This window comes from Bos indicus x Bos taurus, chromosome 23 (assembly GCF_003369695.1).
Source record: "Bos indicus x Bos taurus breed Angus x Brahman F1 hybrid chromosome 23, Bos_hybrid_MaternalHap_v2.0, whole genome shotgun sequence".
Lineage (NCBI taxonomy): Eukaryota > Metazoa > Chordata > Mammalia > Artiodactyla > Bovidae > Bos > Bos indicus x Bos taurus.
This window is the reverse complement of record NC_040098.1, coordinates 17,935,003-17,956,545: the sequence shown is the minus strand read 5'-3', so window position 1 is coordinate 17,956,545 and position 21,543 is coordinate 17,935,003. Positions and strand designations below refer to the sequence as shown.

Below are 21,543 nucleotides of genomic sequence, written 5' to 3'. Positions count from 1 at the left end.
AAAAAAAAGAATGGAGGCAGAGGAAAGTTAAGTAATTTGCCTGAAGGAAAGTTAAGTAAGTTGAGTAATTTGCTCAACAGAGATGAGCTCCGGATTCCGTTCTCAACCATCTGCTACTAGAGAGGCGAAATTAAACCATTTCAAAGAATGCCTAACTTCGGGGCAATAATAGTGTTTTCCTGGCCTCTACACTGAGAAGGCAATGGCAGCCCACTCCAGTACTCTTGCCTGGAAAATCCCATGGTCGGAGGAGCCTGGTGGGCTGCAATCCATGGGGTCGCTAAGAATCGGACACAACTGAGCGACTTCACTTTTACTTTTCACTTTCATGCATTGGAGAAGGAGATGGCAACCCACTCCAGTATTCTTGCCTGGAGAATCCCAGGGACGGGGGAGCCTGGTGGGCTGCCGTCTATGGGGTCGCACAGAGTCGGACACGACTGAAGCGACTTAGCAGCAGTAGCAGCAGCAACACTGTGAACAGTTTTCCCCTCTTTACCAACCAGAAACTATCGCCACCTTTCCAGGCGTCCTCATTACTCCGTCCCCTCCCAGTCTAGCCTCAGGGCCTTCTCTCCTGTCCACTGGTCCTAGACAGTAGTTGGAAGTAAAAGTCTCCTGCGTTCCCCAGGTGGAGTGGTCTAAATTTCTGCCGGCCGATTGGAACCAAGAAGCAGCAGATTCCGCCCTAAGAGGCTCGGGGCCAAGCCGTGGGCGGGGCCAGCAGAGGGGGCGGGAACTGAGCCAAGGCTGACTCGCCTCTACACTGTACGGCCCCTGCAGCTCAGAGCGGAGCCATGAGCTGGACCTGCCCGCGTTGTCAGCAACCCGTTTTCTTTGGTGAGGCCTGGGTGGAGAAAGGGGAGAAGACGGGGCAAGTGAGAGCTACTGGGTTCCCTGAGGATGCAAGGAGCTGGCGACCAGTTCCGGACCCTCTTTCCACCTGTGGGGCGCAGGGCACTCGGGCGGGATGGAGCTGGCCTCCCGGAGACACTCCCCCTCGCCTCTAGGAGCCAGGGTGGGCGGGAAGAAGAGGGGAAAGGAGGGCGCCTTCAGCTTGGCCTGGCTCCCCTCTGCCCGATTCCACCTTGTCCTCCACAGCAGAGAAAGTGAGCTCCCTGGGCAAGAACTGGCACCCATTCTGCCTGAAATGTGAGCACTGCCACAGCGTCCTGTCCCCAGGAGGGCATGCAGAGGTGAGGCCTGGCTAGTGCACACAGCTCTGTATCTGTTCATTATCCCTGAGATACCAGCCCCCCTGCCCCGTTTCAGTCCCATCTGCCCACCAAAGGCAGCCTCAGTAGCCAACTCCCAAGATCACCTACTCAATAGGCACCATATGAGCCAGGATGTGGGGAGCCTGAATTGTCCTGATAGATCCTGTGGCTTTTATGGGGTAGGGGAGGGAAGCAGCTGTGCTTCCTGACCTGCTCTTTCCCTTTTTCCCTGGCCACTGTGGCAATTCTGGCATGCCAGCTTACCCCTCACTCCTCCCATTCCCTCCAGTCCAGGCCAGTAGACAGCCACACCTGGCAGCTGTCTTGGGGGAAAGCCTGTGGGGCACAGGAGAGGTCCTGTTGGGCCCTAAGCAGTCCTCTTCCCTCTGCTTGTACCTAGCACAACGGAAGGCCGTATTGCCACAAACCATGCTATGGGGCTCTCTTTGGACCCAGAGGTAAGTACCAGTTTGGAAAGGGCCAGGGAATAGCAGAACCCTCTGTGTGGCTGGGAGCTGGAGACTCAAGCTTGACCTCCCCTCTTCTCTCTGCAGGGGTGAACATTGGTGGTGTGGGCTCCTACCTCTACAAACCTCCCACTCCCACACCTGCCAGCATCACTCACCTTAGCCCCAGCAGCTTCAGCCCCCCCAGGCCCAGGACTGGCCTCCCTCAGGGCAAGAAAAGTAAGTGAGATTGGGCCCCAGCCAAGGAACTCCTCCTGACCCTTCCCCAGGATGGAACAGGAGGTGGGACCAGGTGGCAGTATTCCACCTAGTCCTCCGCTTCACATGCCTACAACTTGTTCACGGCAAAGTCTTCTCCGTGGCTCCTTTTCTGATATTTCCTCATGTCAGCTGCTGAGTAAGAGGTAAACTGGGCAGATGGCATTATCACCCCCACTTTACAGGTGAGGAAACTATGGTCTGTAGAGGGCAAGTGAACTTGTGCAGTCACACAGCTAATCAGAGGCAAAGCTGGCCTAGAACTCAGGCCTCTCCCAGTTCAGGGCCATGGAAGGAATAACCTAGTGTGAAGGGTCACTGAGATGGGTCGGCCCCTCACATTCTTTCATTTCTCTCTCTCCCTGTTCCTTCATCCCCTGAGTGGACAGTGACACTGTGCTCCCCAACACCTGACACCCCTGCCCTGGCCAGCTCCTGTATCAGCTCAGGTTTCCTGAGGATTGGGTTGCTGACAGAGTTGGGCTGGTGGGCACCTGAGGCCCTGGGAGGATGAGAAGGAAGCAGGTGGTCCCTCTTGCAGACAGGGATGAGGCAGGAGATGGAGTCAGAGGGGACTCAGCTCTGCCTGAGAAAAGCAGGCTCATGTCCATGTGGGTGGGAGGCTGTGGGATGAGCCTGGCTTTTGGAAGAGGACAGTGCCATATACAAGCCAGGGCTGATGGGCCCTGATTAGGCTTGGCTCCCACCTTAGCCCTAGCTGGGGGCCTCTTCCTCTTAAAGGCCCTCCCCACATGAAGACATTCACTGGGGAGACCTCGTTGTGCCCAGGCTGTGAGGAACCCGTCTATTTTGGTAAGTGACAACAGAAAGCTAGGGGAAGGCGGTGGTGCCAGGCAAGTGGGTCTTCCTGTTCTGTCCCTGGAACTACCACCTCTCCTCCACCAGCTGAGACGGTGATGTCTTTGGGCAGAAATTGGCACCGACCCTGTCTGAGGTGCCAGCGGTGCCGGAAGACCCTAACTGCTGGGAGTCACGCTGAGGTGAGCAGGGCAGGGGTGGGTGACTATGCTGGAGGGAGGCTGAAAAAGAGCCAAGCTGAGACGTCTCTCTTTTTCTCTGTGTCCCAGCATGACGGCGCCCCCTACTGCCACATTCCCTGCTATGGCTACCTGTTTGGCCCCAAAGGTGGGCAGCCCCACCCCAGACACTGGGCCTGAAGTATGGCATGTGGGTCTGTGTGGACAATTTCCCCTGTGGTCAAACACACTGCAGGCCCCTCCCAGTTCCCTCCAGCCTTCAGCCCAGCAACCCCCAACCCCAAGGCCCTTGGTGATGGGGTTCTCTCCTTCAGGTGTGAACATTGGTGATGTGGGCTGCTACATCTATGACCCCGTGGAGATAAAATCTAAATGAAATACTCACAGGAGAGGTCACACTAACCCGGGTCTTCCATCAACCCCTCCATGGTCCAATGGAAGCTACAGAATTTTCTAGTCCCATGAGAGTGGGAGAAGGTGGGATTCTGGCGGCCTGGGCCTAGGCTCCATGGTAGACCAGAGTCTAGACTTTCTCTGCCAACTCCTCCTTCTTCCATTCCTATCTGGTCAGAGGACACAGGCCACCTCACTTTAAGGGTAGCCTCTTGGTCTTTCCAATCGCTTGACCCAGCAAATTCTGTAACTTCAAGGTACTCATAAAACATGTGTTTATTTTTGCTTCTCCAATAAAATGTTGGCTCCCATGCCTTCAATTCTTCTTTAGACATGAGGCCTAGACAGTGGGTTGCAGGGTGGGGAGTGTAGGGGTGAGGGGGTGCATTAGCCTGCAGAGTGCCTGGGAGGTAGCAAAGTCAGCCACAGGAACAAAGGGCTCTGTTCTCCTGGCTCCCTGGCTCTGGCACCAGGCAGCCCCAGCCCCACACAGTGGACAGCATGCCCACCAGCCCTACTGGTACCAGAAGTATCATAGGACAGTTATTTCTTTAGCACCATGTCTAGAAGAAGCACCTTAGCATCTCATTTGAGCATGAGAGGAGATAGATCCTGTGGTGAGGTCTGCTAAGAGGCTTCATTATCCATTTGAGAGATGACCAGAAAGGGAAAGTCACAAGCCCAAGGTCACCCAGAAGTCAGTAACAAAGCTGGGACCAGAACCCAGGGCCAGACTCAGTGGCTTTTCATCCAGAGCTTATCCCACAGCTCCAGGGGCACCTGTATTTACAAAATCCTCCCAGCCATGAGAGGGGCACTAGACTTCTCCAGCAGCCCACTGCATTCTGGGAAGCTGCTGTGTTACTGGAGGCCAAATAGTCAGGCTGGATGAGAACAGAGAGAGCAACTGCAGCCCCAGGCAGGGGGCTCGCTGTCCCCAGCCCCAGTCCCAGGGCCTGCCCTTCTGTTCTCTTAGCCCCTGCTGCAGAACTTCTGTAGAGGGCCTGCCCTCAATACCACTCAGTCCTGGACCTGCTTCATGGGCATCTCTTCCTCCTGAAGACTGGATGGGGCACTGGGGAGGAAGGAGTCATGAGCAATGGTGGGGTTTAGCCTCTCAGCCAACCACCCCAGCCTGCCCCTGAGGGCTGGCCTGGGGCTCCCCCCAGCTCTTGACATGCAAACACATGCACTCCCACAAGTGACTCCCACACATGCCTGACACATCCCTGACATGTAGGCGTACCTGAGTGTGTGTACACATCCTCTTCTTCCTGGACACACACACAGGTATGGACTCATGGACACTTTTATACACACCTCAGGTCATGCTCCCATGCACACTCGCATACATGACTGGATACACATGTGCTGACATGGCTCCCTCTCTGAATCTTATCTAAGATGTCAGGGACCTGGGCACCCATACCCACATGCACGTGCTCACACAGAGACAGTCCTGTGCACACACCTCTTCCTCTCCACATCTTGGATGGTCTCTGGCAACTGTGCCTGCTTTGTCTCTGGTAGCAGGAGGGCAGTGCAGGCAGCCAGCAGGGCGATCCCCCCATAAGCGAGCTTGGGCAATGACAGCCATACTCCATCCAGCAAGGCTGCCAGTGGGGCCAAAGACCCCCCTAGCCGGCCCACCAGTGCAGTCAACCCCATCCCCGTCTGTCTGTTCAGAAAAAGGACGGAGGAGAGGGCTGGTACCTGAAATTACTTGCAGTCATGCCTCACGGGGCTCCCCTTCTGGGCTGGCAGGCCCTGTTGCCCCCTTCTCCCCAGACAGCTACGAATACTGGGGATTCTTTCAGGTGGTCTTCCCACCCACCACCCGCCCAAGCCCAGGGGCCCCCAAGCCAGCACCCACAGGAGGATGGGCTCCTGTTCTGATAGTACCAATCAGGTACTGCAGAAGGAAAATAAAGAAGTCATTAGAAAGAGGATGGGGAGAGGATGGTGTGAAAGGAAGAGGTCAGCAGCTGGAACAGACTGCTGTGCTAGAGAAGACAGAGGGCTTTCTGAACATGCCCAGCTGTCTGCCCACCTCCTCTCCACCTGTCAATAGCTACCTGAAAGAAGAGCCTTATGTCCAGAGACAACCCCCCAAGGGCAGCTCTGCTTAGGCTGTGGTGAGTAGGATGGGATGGGTTGGACAGATGGGGCCTTCTGCGACTGTTTTCTTTTAAAGGAGCCCCAGAGAAGTTGTCTGACTTTGCTCAGGTTCACTTTGTAAAGATTAAATGCCCCACCTCTTCCCAGATTTAGACAAACTCAGACGGTTCAGATTAGGTCTGTAAGGAATGGATGACAGGGACCGGGGTACAGTGTACGTGTCTAGGATGTTAGTAAGAGATGTGACTAACAAGCCCTCCCTCCAGGTGGCTTGTCTGGGACCCCTCACCTGAGGACGGTAGGGTACAACTCCGACGTGAACAGGTAGGCAGTGGTGAAGGCAGCTTCAGAAAAAGCTTTCCCCATCACCGCCAGGGCAGTGCTCCAGGACTTCATCTCTGGAGGGAAAGGGGTTCAGGCAGTGAGCCGGCCTTGCCGGATAACCGAGGTTCTCCCAGGATAGGAGGTGCAGTCTCGGGAGAGGGCGGGACTTAACTGGCCTTGAGTCGGGGCTTCCGGGATGGGATGGGGCGGGTTCTCGGCCAGGGGGCGGGGCCTACGGGAATGGGCGGGGCTCACCGGGGGACACCAGTATCCTGAGGCCCACGGCGAGCGCGGCGCCAAGCAGCGTTCCCGCCATCGTGAGGCGGCGTCCCGCGTGGCGCACCGACAGATAGACCAGCAGCTTGGAGGGCAGCTCCACGGCCCCGAACACCAGCTGTGTCAGGTACACGTTCAGGCCTAGTCCTGACAAGTCCAGGCTCACGCCGTAGTAAGAGAAGTTCACTCCAAACCTGAGGGGGTCGCGATGCCGCTCAGGGGTCCTCCTTCGCGCCCCATTGTCCTCTCAGGAGCCTTAGGCCTTTCAGAGGGACCATCTCTCCCCACCTTCGGAGCCCACTGCCCATGACCTTCCCAGTCCCCATAATCTCTTCTGGTGGCCCAAACGCCTTTACCTAATCTTCACAACAACCCCGTGAGATAGGAACTAATAGCGTCCTGTCGTACAGCAGAAGCACTGAGGCTCAGGGTGCTAAGTGACCTACCTGTCCAAGGGCTTACAGTAAGGAAGCAGCAGAGCTTGCATTTGACCCGCATATCTCTGACGCCGGCTCCATCCTGACCTTCCAGAGTCCAATCCCTCCAGAAGCTGACCCTCCCGACACCCGCAGTTACAGTTTCACTTGTCCCGTGTCCTCTCACACTCAGCACCAGCTGGAGCCCGCCCCTCCCCCACCCCGCCTGGCCCAGGTCAGGCTCCCTCACCACACCACCATGCAGCACAGTGAGATGTATCGCAGCCGTGGTGTCCGGAACAGGTCTAAATACGAGGGTCTTCGGACCATCCGCTCCGCGGCAGCTACTTTGTTCAGGGCCTGGTGGGAGAGGAGGAGGGTTTGTGATGCCAGAGTTGGCTGTGAGGCCTGAGCAAGGTACCTTGTTCTCCCTGGATCTCTGTCCTCTGCTGCAGTAGGTGGGGAGGGGATGCCGGTGGGAGCTGAGTAGGGTGGGCCCTGAGCAAAGGGTGTGGCCCACCAGGGCCAGTAGGACATCCTGAAGAGTTTGGGATGTTCTACGGGGGTCCAGGAGCTTTTCTTGCACAGTGTGGACCCCAGGAAGGGGACCCTTGACACAACCTGCTGACCCCCACGCTCACACACAAACATGCACTTGCACACAAGCACATCATGCATTCACTCTCACCTCCCGGCTCAGGCTGTCCTCACCCACAGGCGGCCCATTGAGCCTGGCACAGCGGAGCAGGTACCTGTGGGCCTCTTCCACACGGCCCTGGGTCAGAAGCCAGCGGGCAGATTCAGGCACCCACCTGGGGGACAGGAGGAGGCCCTTCAGTCAGAGTCACCGCCCTAAGCCACATCTCCCTCCTGGGCACACCTGTCCGCCTCCAGGCTCTTCCCCACACAGTACCCTCAGCCTGGAACATGTTCCCTTCCCAAGCCCTCCTCATCTGATGAACTATTCATCCGTTAAGGCCCAATTTCATAGCCACCTCTGCGCACTCTTCTTTGCCCAGGTCTAAGTACCCCACAGCCTGGAATTCCCTGCTCTGCTCAAATGAATTGGTCTCACTCCCAAAACCTCAGCCCCCAGCACTAGCTATCACTTCTCCCACAGGTGACCAGGAGGGCATAGGATGAAAGAGAGACAGATACACAGACATACCCAGAGGGATCATCCAAAACCAGTTCATTTGGGGGAGGCAGTGAAATGGCCACCTCATCCAGCCTCTCACCCTCCTGTCTGGACTCCTGTGCTGGCTTTGCCCCCAGCCCCACTCGTCCCGGGCACCAGCCTGTTTGTGCTTCACTCTATCTCTCCATCCCCATCCCCCCTGTCGCTCTGTCTGTGCCTCTGAATCTGCCTTTCAGTCCTGGTCTCACTATCTCTCAGTGGTTCTGCCCCTGTCATTCCATCTCTATCTATATTTTGTTCTCTCTTTCTCTGCTTAACATGCCTGATGCCATCCTCTTTATACCGATGTTTGTCTCTCTTTCTCTCTCTTGGTCACTGACTATTTCTCTTCATCTCTCAGTTTCTCTTTCAAATCTCGTCCATGCGTGTGTGTTTAGTCGCTCGGCTGTGTCTGACTCTTTGCAACCCCATGGACTGTAGCCCACCAGGCTCCTCTGTACATGGGATTCTCCAGGCAAGAATACTGGAGTGGGCTGCCATTTCCTCCTCCAGGGAATCTTCCTGACCCAGGGAGCAAACCCGTGTCTCCTGCATTGGCAGGCAGATTCTTTACCTCTGAGACACCTGGGAAGTGATTCATTCTGTCTCTGGCTTCTGTATCTCCCACTCCCCAACTGCCCACAAGTCTCACCAGAGGGTAAGGATGCCTGGGACACAAGGCAGGGTGACAGTCAGCAGGAGCCACCGCCAATCCCGTATCAGGTAGCCGATCAGTGCCAACAGCATCACACCCCCTGTCCAGAAGGTGCTGCTCAGGACACCTGCCACAGTCCGGTGTCTCACGTCCAGCCACTCCAGTTCTGGGCCAGGGCAGGGGTTGGAGGCAGGAAGACAGTTAGCAAGGGCCAGATGGGCTCAGTCTCACCTTTGACTGCTGCTTCCTTCCTGTCCTCTAGGTCCTATCCATTCTTTGCGTGCCTTACCCAGTGGCATCACAATGATGGTGAAGCCAGCCAAAGCCATGCCAGTGAGGGTTCGAGTGATGGCAAACATGATGTAGCTGACCGAGGCTGCAGACGCCAGGCCCAGTGCCAGGGAGCTCACGTAGGCCACCAGCAGCAGGCGGCGCCGCCCAAACCTGCACAGGGGTCACGCAGGGTCAGCACCCTGTAGACGGGAAGTCCCATACCACAGTTAGTGGAAGAGGGTTCCCCACCCCACTCTGTATTGGCCCCTCTACCTCACCCCACCTGTCAGACAGGTATCCATAGACCACGGCCCCCACCAGCACACCGGCGAAGAAGAAGGTGGAAATGGCTTTGTTCAGGCCTTTCTGCTCACACACAAGGTCCCACTGCAGGAATAGGCAGGGAGGGGCCTCCTATGGGCATAGGCCCCTTCCAGCTGGTACCAATCCCTCTTCTCCCAGACCCTGGCGCTTTCTGAGGTCAACTGTGCCATCCTGGTACCTCCATGTAAGATAATAAGTCCCCAACTATTCCCTCCAGCTTGGGGGTGGAAAGCTTTGCCCCCCACTGCAGTCCTGCAACCTCAGTTTTTTCCCATGGAAGGCCTTGACTATGACGACAAGAGTTCTGCTCCTTCCCAGACAGACTGTCCCCCACCTCCTCCATCCTCCAGATGAATTATATAAATCCTAGACCTGGGGCCTGGAAAAAAAAAGGGAGAGAAGGAGTCTTCTATTGTTTTTCCACCTTTTAGAACAGAAAAACCCTTCTCAAATCTCTGCCCCAGCTCCCTGGAGCCAACTTACCCCTCCCTTACCCTAATCACTTCCCAAGTGGTAATAGCAGTTCTCACACAGGGCCTTTACCACAAGCCAGGAACTAAACTCAGTGCTTTAAAGTTATAGACCCCATCTACAGATTGGTAAACGGAGACTCTCAAAGGTAAAGTAATGTATCTAATGCCCACATGGTAATCACCCAAGGCAATGGCAGACCCATTCACTCACATGTCCCCCAACCTCCCAGCTCGGGTACCTCGGTTGCAATGGTGGAGGAGAATTCCGAGTGGTTGTACTCCCAGCCCTGAGGACAGGGCACTGTGGAGGGCTCGCCCTCTGGTTGCTCCCCAGAGTTCTGCCCCTCTCCCCACAACGTGCTGTTGGGGAGGGCCTGCGGATGGGTGAAGCGGAGGCAGGCGCTGAGCCTGCCATCAGGCTCCCGGGGCAGGTGGGCCTCCAGCCATGCATCCTCGTTGCTGAAGTTGTCCGGGACCCCAGGCAGGGCACAGCGGTGGGCCGGCACAGCAGCCAGGAAGATGGGCAGGAGGAAGTGCATGGGCAGCAGCACCCGGGGCAGGGCCAGCAGGGCCACATTCCGCAGCTGGAAGGGCCCAAAGCCGCCCACCTTGTCTAGCAGCTCCTCGAATCCCATGCTGCTTACCCACCAACCTTCTCCTGCGCCGACTCCCTCTACAGTGCCCAGCACAGCTCAAACCACCCACCACTTGAACCCTTGGACTCTGGAGGCGGGAGAGACAGACTGATGAGCAGAGAGCCTTCAGTCAGAATCCAGCCCTCAGGGGCTGGCCCAGGATGGGGCCCTCCCAGGCCACCCAGGTCTCCAGGGATCCCTGCCTGTCTGGCTTAGTTCCCCGGGGGAGGAGGGGAAGAGGCGGGAGGGGCTGCCATCCACTCAGAAGTCACTGACATTGTGGCTCTGTGACTTACATATTGGTGCTCAAGGACCAAGTGGGGTAACCTTGAGCTGCCAGGGGGTAGCTGGGTGTGTGGGAGATGAGGCCCTAGCCCCTTGGTGAGCAGTGCTTCCAAGGGTCACTAAAAGGAGAAGTCCCCTGGAGCACAGTGCCAGCTCTCCCTGGATGCCCTTTGTCCTATGAAGCCTTAGTTCATCTGTGTCTATTTGTAGCCACAGCCTGGCCGGCAGCTCGGGATGCAAGACCGAGATCTAGGTCCTAACCAGGTGAAGGGTTCTTCCGGCTGAGAACCTTTCCTGTACACAGGAAGGGAACACAAGGCCTTCCTGTACTCCTACCTGGAGAGTATGTCCCAGGCAGAAACACACCTGAAACCGCACCAGACAGTCTGGCTGACCTGGGGATCCCAGACCCATCACCCTTTCATTTTTTCACTCAGGGTCTCTTCCCATACACACCGTCCCATCTGCCTGCCCTCTGACTCTATTTCAGGAGCTTCCCAGATTACCCCGTGGTGGTAGGGAAGGAAGGAGTTTGCCAGGGTCCTAGCATAGTTGCCTGCAGTGAATGCCTAAGACTCAGAATTTGTCTGATCTCCCCACTCAGTTCTCATTCATGGCCCTTGCCACGAAAGCACAGTGGAAGCCAGCAATGTCAGACTCATTCTGATCAGATTCTACCAGGTTGGCAAAGCTGGGAGATTGTCGCATCATATTCCAAGGGCTCTAGATTTCTAAGCAAATAAGCTTCTCAAGGGCTTAAGCTAAAAAAAATTTTTTTTTAAATCTTTCATTTAATCTAGCCCCCACTTTGAATAGATAGGGAAAACAATTTGGGAGGCTGAGAACACCTCTGGCTGGGGTCACCAGCCACTGACTCAGCAGCAGAGAGAAGACCTGGACCCCTGACTCTGGCCCCAGTCTTTAACCCAAGCTGCTGAGCTGGAAATGGTCCAGTCTGAGCTAGGCTGGACTTCCTGAGAAAGCTCTGGGGAAAGAGGTACATTGTTGATATGGTGTGTGTTACTGGTGATGCTAGTAGACTTGGGAGTGATTTGGTGGTGATGATGGGAAGTGATAGTAGTATTAACAAGAGCTGTTGAGTCTCTAATGCAACCTCAGCATTTTGTAAGGTAGAAAGATGCCTCTGCCACAGTCCCTGCCCTCAGTGAACATGCAATCTGGCAGGAGGGTTAAAACAAGTGATACAAGCCCCTCCCACTGGCTCCAGTCTCACCCCTCTCAAACCGCCCCCACCCCCTACCCCAACCCACCCCCTCCCCTGCCCCGACACACCCACTGGAATGAACATTTTAAAACACAGATCGGACAGGGTAATGTCTGTTTAAAACCCTTTATCAGAGACTTCCCTGGTGGTCCAATGGCTAAGACTCCATGTTCCCAATGAAGGGAGTCCGAGTTTGATCCCTGGTCAGGGAACTAGATTCCATATGCTACAGCTAAGATCCCACAACATGCAACTAAGGGCTCACACGCCACAGCTTAAAGATCCTGTGTGTTACAACTAAGACCTGACATAAATAAATAAACAAATATTAAGGAAATAATCACAGTAGCCAAAAGGTAGAGGCAGCCCAAAGTGTATCAGTTGATGAATGGATAAACAAAATGTGGTCTATCCCTACAACAGACTATCATTCAGCCTTAAAAAGGAATGAAGTACTGATAAGATCTAAACACGGGTGAGAACCCTGGAAATGTGCTGTGTAAGGAAGGCAGTCACAAAGAGCCACATATGGTGAAATTCCAATGATATGCAATGTCCAAAATAGGCAAATGATACAGACACAGAAGATAGACTAGTGGTTGCCTCGGGCTTGAGGGGCTGGGGAGAAATGGGAGTGACTGTTGAGAAGTATGGCGTTTCTTTCTGGGGCTGATGGAAATATTCTAACTTTGATTGTGATGACTGGTTGTGCAATTCTATGATATACTAAAAACAAGGAAGATCTGTGTTTTAAGATGTTGGGTGTAAAAATCGTGTTTCAGAATAGTAGGTATAATATACTCCTCCATTTATAAGAAATACATATGGAAAGAGTGCTGTTATTATAAACCTAGAAGGTCTGAGATGGTACACACCAAGGGATTCACAAGGATTGCCTCTAGATGGTCATGTTTGTGGATGGGAGCCTTTTGTGTTTTATTTTACGTGCTTTTAGCACTTGCCTGTTTATTACAAACATGACCTGCTTTTGACATTTTTGAACAAGAAGGAAGGTAAAAGCATGTGGGGGTGAATCAGGCCCTAGAGCTCCCTTAGATCATGTCAAAAGAAAGAAACAGGAGATGGTTACACAGGCTCTGGGATGTCAGAGCTGTGGTGGGGTGGTCTTCTCAGAGGGAGAGCAGGACATCAAAGCCTGCGTCCTTTTCCCTCGGATCCCAGGCAGTGCTGGGAGTCTGCCCTGGGACAGAAGTTGTTTATGTATTGTCTAGGTGAAAGATTCACACATACTGAACCTCGGGTCCAAAATGCAGAAAATATAGCAAGTACACTCCACTGCAGCCTCCCTCCCCCCACCCCCCTGGCCTCCCAAAGCAACCAGAGGCCTGTAACTCATCTAAATAGGTGGACATTACACACACAGTCCTTTTACTAGATACAAAAAGCCCCCTCATTCATGGCAGAGCTTCACAGCACCCCATGACATCACGCTCTACTAACAGGCCCCAATAAAAGGGACATTTAGATTGTTTCTCAGCGCTTGCTTTTTACAGGTTTACAGTCTCTGATCCAAACAATTGAAAATCTTTTAGAATTCAGAATACATTTAGAGTTAGAAAGGCAACTCAATGTATAGTCCATATGTTGGGAAACACCCCAATAGGACCTAAAGCTGCATCCCATAATCAAACACATTAATACTTCACTGCAAATATGTATGGTAAAGTGGAATTAATAAAGACTATAAATGGTCTTATCAGGTTTCTATATCAAATGAGTTGATGCTGATCTAATGGGATGTCAGTTTTCAGAACTTTCTGGCTTTTGGAATTGCAGATGAGGCTTTGTGGAGCTCAAAGGATGCTGCCATGAATTACTTAGGACATATATATAATTTTGTGAGTTTACAGGTATATCCTTAAAGATACATTTATAGGAGTGGAGATGCTGGGTCAGAGGCTCTGTTCATTTGTGATTTTCATAGATTTTGCTAGAATAATGACCATTATTCTTCTTTGCCTATAAGCTGCTGTACTTTCTGGTTTTCCAAACACTTGTGCTTTTGTCTGTTAACTTGGGGGCAATGAAAATTCTTCCCCCCTCCCTCTCTGCACAAAGCTAGACTTAAAAGTCTCTTGGAGCCAGGGGAGCAGAGAGAGCCCGAGCTTTGCTATCAGAGACAGCAGGGCCATTCCCTTCCACCCGTGTGACCCTGCCCAAATCACCTGTATGCACCCTGAGCTTCCGTGTCCTCTTCTGTAGACAACCAACCTCCAGGACAGTCCCTCCTCACATTCCCACCAGTCTGCTCTCTCCCCTCTGCCTACTCCCAGCCCCAAGGCCTGGGCTTTGTCCTATCCCCCAAAGGAAAAAGAGTCCAAGCCAACAGAAAGAAAGGTCCACAGGCTTTTTAATGGTGTGATGGCTACTTCCCTTCCGAGACCCGATCTAATCATGACAGCGGCTTCCAGGGTGCTGGGGTGGGGATGGACAGGTGCAAGGTGGGCAGAGGCCATGCAGTGACTAGGAGGGGTGGAGAGGGTGTTACATTCTGTTTGGCATGTAAACATTCTTCAGTAGCTTCCCCAGGGAGGGGAAGGGCAACTCCCTGCCCCTCACCCCATGCTCACCAGGGCTGATTCCCCCTGACCCCACCCCAGCTGAGAAGACTGTGCAAGCCAGGCCCCTGCGAGGAGCTGGGAAGGGGGCAGCCCACATATTGGGGGCACAGCTCCTCACCTGCACCCTCTTCGTGCACAGTGCGCTGGGGAGGGGAGGCATGTTCTGGGGTGAGCAGACCTGCATCTGAGCCAGTGACACAGGCTGTGGCGATGGGGAAATGCTGGAGGGTGTGGTGGTGGTGTGACACTCTTTTATAGAGAAGGGGCTCAGGACTGGGAGGGCTTGGTGGGCAGGAATGGGTGCCCAAGCGGGAGGAGACTGCAGTGGGAGGTGGGGGCACTGGAAGGTGTGTTTTCCTCTGCCCTAGACCCTTCCGAGGGGGGCGGGGAGGGGCAGAGTCAGTACCCTAGCTCCCCCACACACTTGCCCCATCCCCTCCTCCCCTACCTCGGTGACATTCAATGACGCAGAGGCCTGAGGTCAGTTGGGAGCCCTAGGGAGGTCCGGAATCCCAAGGGCAGACAGGGTTTTGTGTCTCTGCCCAGCTCGAGTGCTGGGTGAAGCTAGAGTGTGGGATGGGTTTGGGGCTCTCTCAGGCCGCCCCCTTTTTCCTCCCAACACCAAACCAGGGTGTTGTTGGTCCTGGGGCAGGGGTGAGGCTGGGGGGCCCTACATTCACGGTTCGGTTGGTGGCAAGGAGCAGGCCCAGGACCTGGGCACCAGGGGTCATGCCCTGGTCCCCACCTGGCACGAGCTGATTGTCATTCGAAGAAGCTCTAGGTGGGAAGGCGTGGCCCCTCCTCCACCCCCTCTGCTGGACCCAGAGGGCAGTAGAGGCCTTGGGATGGGTCTCGGGTTGACAAAGAGGGCTCTGTCTGGAGAGGTTTCCTGAGTGTTCTGGGAGCTTCTGCGTCAGTGAAGGGTGAACCTTGAAGGCCATTCACCCTGGAGTCCTCCCCTGGGCTGGTCTGCAGAGAAGCCACCACCTTGGCATAGAAGCAGCAGCCCAAGCCTGCCAACACTCCATCAGGGGCTTCAGCTGGTGCCACCAGGCTTCTCTCGGGGCCGATTTCCTCACGGGCATCCTTCTAAGTGATGGAGGCTGGATGCTGCCAGACCACTAGGGCAGGCTGGGGCCTTTATTCCTCTTCCCCGGGTTGTCTTGCCCTGCTCTCTGTGACCCAGGGAAGAACAGAGGGGCCATGCCAGAGGACAGAAGCTGTGGGTGCCGAGGATGGAGGAAGAACGCAGGGGACCTGTCCCAAATGGGCAGGGTTGACTATCCCCTCTGCAGCCCCTTGGCCCATATGTAGGCAGTTGAGGCTGATGATGAGTGGGGATGAGCTATGCAGGAGCCAGACCCAGGAGGAGGCCCCATATCCATTCATGGAGCAGCGTAGGCCTCGCCCTCTGCAGGGACTGCTCAGCTGCATGGGCTGGATTAGGATAAGAGGGGACAGGCTGAAGGGTGAGCTGGAGGTGGAGGGCACTGGGGCTGGACCCATCATAGAAACGTACAGTCCAGAAGTGAGAAGGGCCTTTCTGCCTCGAGTCCAGGGGCCAGCTGTCAGTCTGTCTGCCTATTTCTGCTCTCTCTCCGGCGGGGGAGATGATGGTCTGATCCAGTCCACTCTCCAGAGCCAGGAGGACAGAGAGGGTGATGCAGCCAGAACTGGGTTCCTGAATCTCCAAAGGGCCAGGGCAGAGAAGATGATAACCAGTCATTCTCCACCCCCATTGAATTCAGGAGAGAGAGAAGTTGGCTGAAACTGCAGTAGGCAAGATTGAGGTTAGATGGCAAGAAGGAATTCCTGATGGTGAGGGGTCCTGAGCACTAGATCAGGGGACCACGGGAAGGGGTGAAACATTTTTTAAAGCCCTGCTCCCCCTGCCCCACCCCGCAACTTCCCACTGGGAAACACTTGCCCAGGAAAGCAGCCCCCGCACACTTGATGGTTCCCACACAAACTTAGGGGAAGGGGGTCATTGTACCCTAGAGGTGCGAGGGAGCACCCTTCTCCCATCACCTGCCCACTACTTCCCACAGGGGTGTCAAGGACAGTGCTGACTCTGGGGCAGGTCAGATCTGCCCCCTCACACCTGAGTAGACCAATGGCTCCTAGGTCTCACCTCTCCAACTCCAGTCTGGCAGCTGAGAAGAGGTCTTTCCAACCACCTGAGCTCCCAGGGGATGGTGGGATTAGCCCCTAGTGGGAGGCTGGAGCCTCCATTTCTGGAATTTGAGGCTGCCTTTCCAAAAAGGGGGGCAGTAGGAGGGGGGACTTTGGCTGGAAGAGGGTCAGGAGGAGGGAAAGACGCCGCAGGATGTGTAAGCAGAGTTCCCTAGTGGGGCATGGGGGACAGCAGAGGCCTGGTGGGTGAGCAGGGGTCCCCATTAGTGGAGTCCTTGGTGAAAAGTCGCTGAGCCTTCCCCGGGGCGGAGGGTGAGCCTGTCCCACCTGAAGGGCAGCAGGAGGAGAGGCGGAGAAGGGGAAGGATGGGGAGGCGGGCGCTCCCCCGGGCCCGGTGCCCCGATTGGCAGGGCTGGCGGGTGGTCGCTGCGTGTGCTGGCGCGCGTCCTCGCGGGTGCAGGCGGGAAGCTGGGTGCACGGGTGGCGCGCGTGAGGCGCCTAAGGCTGTGCTGGGAGCTGTTTCAGTGTGGCCGGCTGCGGGTGGGGGGCCGGGGTGAGGGTGGGGGGCCGCAGAGAGCCGCGCGCATCATTATCTGGCCCCCGCCCGACTCTCCGCGACCCCCGCCCGGCCTTTGGTTGCTGCGCGCTGAGTCTGGACTTTCCCTCTGGGTCCTTTCTTGGGGCCCCCCAAAGGGGAGGGGGTGCCTTCAGGCTGCGCCCGGGCCTGCGGGGCGCCCCGGAGTGGGGCGGGCCCAGGGCGGGCCTGGTGCGAAGGGGAGGGGCTCTCTTTTCGGGACAAGGACCGGCTCCGTGGGGACGCGCTGGGATGGTGCGCGGAGGAGGCAGGGAGGCCCGGACTACGCGGAGCTGGGGGCCTGGTGCCGGCTGGGGCTCGCCCGGGGCCCGGGCCTCGGCCGGAGGGCTGTTTGGGACGGAGGTCAGCAGCAATGGCCGTCCCTGGGGGCTTCTGCAGCTGGAGCCTGTGGAAGATGCGAGAGGAGGGCAAAGAAACAAAAGGAGAGACAGTTTCAGAATCTCCCTGGGCACTGAGCCCCGGAGTCGTGCATCCTCAGAGGTGGATGAGCCTGAGGATGAGACCTTAGCAAAGACGATCAAACCGAGGCAAACAAACTGAGGCGTGGTGCCCCGTCCTCCAGGACGGGGCCTCTAAGGGTCACCCTCCCCCACCCCATCCCCCCCACCCCCGACCCGGGCTGCTAACAAAAGAGCTTGCTGCATGCTTTCTCTGATGTTTCATCTTTACATTCTACTGTATTATATACTCGTGCTTATATTAATACGGGTCATGTTTTCTCCCAACTATTCTAGCCTTTATCTTTGAGCCTCAAATGCCCGGTGGCACACCAGAGACTGTATGTGGACCCCAATATCCCCCATCAACCTTTCCCAAGCCTGCCTCCTTGACATCCCTCCAGACACTCCTTTGAGCCCAGTGCCAGGGCTGGGACCCAAGTCAGAAGAGAGACTTGGTTGGGGAGGTGTCGCTGAATTATCAGTATCCCTTGCCTCCAGAAAAGCCTCCCCTGGAGAAAGCCTCTGCCACCCCCCACCCCCCCACCGCCCTCCACCCCCCACCCCCCCCACCGCCCTCCACCCCCCCACCCCCCCCCCACCGCCCTCCACCCCCCACCCCCCCCCACCGCCCTCCACCCCCCCACCCCCCCCACCGCCCTCCACCCCCCCACCCCCCCCCACCGCCCTCCACCCCCCCCACCGCCCTCCACCCCCCCCACCGCCCTCCACCCCCCCACCGCCCTCCACCCCCCCCACCGCCCTCCACCCCCCCCACCGCCCTCCACCCCCCCCACCCCCGCCCCGGGGACTGGCAGCGGTTTCTCACCTGCTGGTGATGGCTGTGTCAGATGCTGGGGCCGCATCTTGGGGTCTGTCGGGGGGCTGCTGGGCTGTGGCAGGCGTGGGCATGCGGACGCTAATGGGGCGGGGGATCCGGCTCCGGGTGGCAGCTGCCCGCCCGGCTTTCTTGGGCACTGCAGGCTCGGAGGCAGGCGTGTCCTCCTCGGAGCCTGTGCCTGAGAGAGTCTCAGAGGCACGGCGTTGCTCCTCGCTGGAAGAAGACGAGGCCCCAGAGGCCAGGCGCAGTAGCAGGCGGCCCTGCCTCTTTTCCATCACCAGCCGCGCCAGGTCTTGCTGCGGTCGGGCCCTCTTGCCCCACCGCTCTTTGGCCGACAGTGAGCCGGAGGGCTCCGAGCCTGTGTCCTCCTCAGACAGCAGGACAGGGATTCGGCTCCTGGGGCGAGGGCCTGGCACAGCGTGGCGACTAGGAGAGATGGTGGCCAGTTTTTCGGGGCCTGGCTCCAGCAGGGACACGGGGGCAGGCCCATCAGCCAGGGCTGGGCCGTTGGGCAGTGAGTCTGCGGTCACCTCCAAGGGGCCACTCCCCGGGGGTGCTGACGGGACACAGCTCTCCAGCCCTGACAGGGCAATGCCGTTCTCTAGGTGTGCGGAGGCCCCTTCCTCCGCCACCCTCCCATCAGAGGTCACCTCCAGGCCCAGCTCACCCCCAGAGCTGAGCTCCTCAGACCGGGAGGCTTGTCCACCGGAAGACATGACATTGAGGTGGGTTTTCTCCGCAATGTGCACAAAGGTCCTCTCAACTTTGGTGAAGGGTGAGGAGGTGACTGCCGCTCCCCCTGCCCCCATGGCCACTGCTCCTGTCCCTGGCCCTGCCCCAGGCCCGGGGGGCTTGGGCTCGGACTTGAGGACGGAGGACAGGGTGCCTGGCTCTGACACATCCAGCTGGCTGCCAGTGGGCTGGGGCCGCTCCTGCTGTGGGGTGAGGACGGCCATAGTGCCCAGGTCGGGGTCGGGGGCCAGGTCGGCAGTGACGGGCGACTTCTTCATGTCACCAGGGGAGACGAGCACCAGCGTTTTGGAGCCCTCCTCAGGCTCTAGGTCCCCGTCAGCCATCGAGGCCCGGCCCCTGGACTCTTTCTGGTCGTCAGCCAGCAGCGTGGAAGGCGCACCCTCCTGGCTCCGGTCTGTGCTCCTCTCGCTGCCCTCACTGCTGGAGCCGCTGTGTGGCCCCAGAACCTCCCCCAGGGCCACTGCCTCCTCCTCCTCCTCCTCCTCCTCCTCCTCATCTTCCTCCTCCTCATCCTCTTCTTCCTCCTCCTCTTCCTCCTCTTCTTCCTCTTCCTCCTCCTCCTCCTCCTCCTCTTCCTCCTTCCCATTTGTTTGAGGCTGAGCAGGAGCCAGTGGGACCTGGGGGGGTGTGAGTAGCATGTGCGAGAAGCCCACCCTCCGGACCCTGTTGAGCAGCCGAGCCCGTTCTCGGTAATCGGAGAGATCCTTCTTGAAGTCCTGGTAGGGCAGGCTCAGGGGCACAGCTCGTGGGAGACCGTTCACCTCAAACGGGGGTGCCACAGAGAATACCTGCAAGGGGCATACACAGGGACCCACTGAGGTCACTGCCCTGCTCCTGGGCCTGACTGCACCCCCAGTCTTGGAGGCCCACCAGAGTGTGAGTTCCACTAGAGCAGGCACGGAGGCTTGTTTTGTTCATTGTTCCATCCCCGGAGCCTAGGCTGGTCCCTGGGACCTAGTAGCTGCTCAATAAATCTCTGATGATTGTTTCCATGCTCCAGGTCCCCTGGAAGTCCCAGGCCTTTATCCCGGTGGCTTTTCCATCTCCCAGTCTCCCCTTTACCCCTACTCCTCTCCTGTATCCTACGTGTACCCTGAAACCCAGAGCCAACTGTAGTTAAGTCAACAGAAGAAAATGACAACTGCAAGCTATCATAGCCACCATATAGATCAACCCTTCCTTAAGTCCAGAGAGGAGCAGCAAATGTCTGGGTTGCCCTCACTGCCTCCTCACAGAGTATAGTTCCTCTGTAGCCAGGGAGTTGGCTGCAGGGCCACCAGAACCTGTCCGGGCAAAGTTTGGGCCATCCTCCACCCTGTGAAGTACAGGCTGGGTCCCTGGAGCTCCAGCTCTGTTCCCACCTGCCTGTCAGCCAGGAAGTTTTCAGCCCTCTGTAGGTGCATTTTGAGTCTACACTTCTCCAGAAAGTCACAGCCAGCCTATGAAAGACAGTTCCTTTTCACTTGATTACTTGTGTCCCTTGGAAGTTTTGGGCAGAGTCCTTGGCCATGCGATGGCATGTTCTTGGTTTTCTAGACTCTTACCACATCTCCCCTGAGCCTTCTTCCTTCCAGACTCAAAAGACCTGAGCATCTTACCAGGGCCTCCACTGCTATGTCTTCTCTAGCTCCACCCTTGTCAATCACACACATCCCTGGGCACCCACACAGCACCAGGCCCCATCAGGGCTGACATGGCTTTGTTCCTGGGGGGATGGTACTGACATTGTTAGCCTTTTGAACACACAGGGCTTCTGTTTTCTGAAACACAGCCCTTGCAGACCCAAAGCCCTGGATGGGCTCCAACACCTTCAGGGGCCATCCAGACTCTCAGGGAGTCCTGCCAGGCATTCCTCTTGAACATCTGTGTCTGCTGTCCTATCCCCATGGGCACAGCCCTGTCCTGCCTGGTGGTTCCCCAGCCACGGGCCTGATTTTTTTTTTTTTTTCCATTCTACATTGCTCATCCGTTCTTCCTACAGCTGCCCAAGTGATCTTCCTGAAACTTAAATCGGATCTCATTTCCCCTTGTTTCAAACCTGCAGAAACCTATGGTGGGCCCCACAGCCCTCTGGAGATAGTCCCAATCCTTGGCTTGGCATATGAGCATCCTCACTCCTCCCCACCTCTCCCTACCTCACCCCACCCCAGCCCAGCCCATGATCTGGCTCCTACCTTCTGCTCCAACCTCACTTTGCTCCCCTGCTTACATTCCAGCAGCTCTCAAAATGCAGTTTTCTCGTACTTCTGATCCTTCCCTAGGCAGCTTCCTCTGCCCAGGGGTCCATCCCTCTCTCTCTACTGACATAACAAATTCCTCGTCTTCTTCCAGCACCCAGCTCAAACAGCTCATTTGCCCAAAATCCTTTTGTCCACCCACCAAGCAGACTTCACCACTCTCCTTATTTTCCCACATCCCTCCTTCACAGAACTTTCCACCCTCTATTTCACAGGCACACCTTTACATGGTTCTCTCTCCTGATAAATGGTGAGCCTCCTAAGGGTTTTGCATTCATGCATACATGTGTAAAGTCCTTGAATGTCTATTGTCTTGGTCACTGTGTTAGAGGCTGTAAATTTGTGGATCAACAAGACAGACCTGGTCCTTGTTTTCATGGAGTGTGCAGTCTCTAGATTAGGAAGTGAGATGGGGATAATACATACTCCACAAAGGCTGTGACCAGAAACA

General features: G+C 56.4%; 3 protein-coding genes across 7 annotated transcripts in view; 1 reads left to right on the top strand and 2 right to left on the bottom strand.

Annotated features, from left to right (window-relative positions):
- Nucleotides 1-409: 409 nt before the first annotated feature.
- CRIP3 (cysteine rich protein 3) lies at nucleotides 410-3,644 on the top strand. 3 transcript variants are annotated; one of them, XM_027525244.1, is made up of 8 exons: nucleotides 410-840; nucleotides 1,102-1,196; nucleotides 1,618-1,675; nucleotides 1,772-1,903; nucleotides 2,684-2,755; nucleotides 2,849-2,943; nucleotides 3,031-3,088; nucleotides 3,255-3,644. In XM_027525244.1, the coding sequence occupies exons 1-8, from the start codon at nucleotides 798-800 to the stop codon at nucleotides 3,314-3,316; spliced, it is 615 nt and encodes a 204-aa protein (XP_027381045.1). In that variant the 5' UTR covers nucleotides 410-797; the 3' UTR covers nucleotides 3,317-3,644. The 3 variants fall into 3 exon arrangements, with proteins under 3 accessions (XP_027381045.1, XP_027381046.1, XP_027381047.1); XM_027525245.1 differs by lacking the exon at nucleotides 2,684-2,755; XM_027525246.1 differs by lacking the exon at nucleotides 3,031-3,088.
- SLC22A7 (solute carrier family 22 member 7) lies at nucleotides 3,592-10,116 on the bottom strand. 2 transcript variants are annotated; one of them, XM_027525242.1, is made up of 10 exons: nucleotides 9,609-10,115; nucleotides 8,856-8,959; nucleotides 8,589-8,743; nucleotides 8,297-8,465; nucleotides 7,156-7,279; nucleotides 6,718-6,827; nucleotides 6,031-6,245; nucleotides 5,741-5,849; nucleotides 4,805-5,011; nucleotides 3,592-4,408 (listed from the first exon to the last, which is right to left on the bottom strand). In XM_027525242.1, exons 1-10 carry the CDS (start codon nucleotides 10,002-10,004, stop codon nucleotides 4,354-4,356), a joined length of 1,644 nt encoding a protein of 547 aa, XP_027381043.1. In that variant the 5' UTR covers nucleotides 10,005-10,115; the 3' UTR covers nucleotides 3,592-4,353. The 2 variants fall into 2 exon arrangements, with proteins under 2 accessions (XP_027381043.1, XP_027381044.1); XM_027525243.1 differs by lacking the exon at nucleotides 4,805-5,011 and having other exon boundaries at nucleotides 9,609-10,116.
- A 3,751-nt stretch (nucleotides 10,117-13,867) lies between these two features.
- Nucleotides 13,868-21,543, bottom strand: part of TTBK1 (tau tubulin kinase 1) — a 41,876-nt gene continuing 34,200 nt past the window's right edge. For both annotated transcript variants that reach the window (XM_027524402.1, XM_027524403.1), the window contains 2 exons: nucleotides 18,091-19,643; nucleotides 13,868-17,209 (listed from right to left, as the gene is read on the bottom strand). In XM_027524402.1, the coding sequence (XP_027380203.1) occupies nucleotides 16,819-17,209; nucleotides 18,091-19,643 (1,944 nt within the window). In that variant the 3' untranslated portion in view covers nucleotides 13,868-16,818. The remainder of the gene's footprint in view (nucleotides 17,210-18,090; nucleotides 19,644-21,543) is intronic.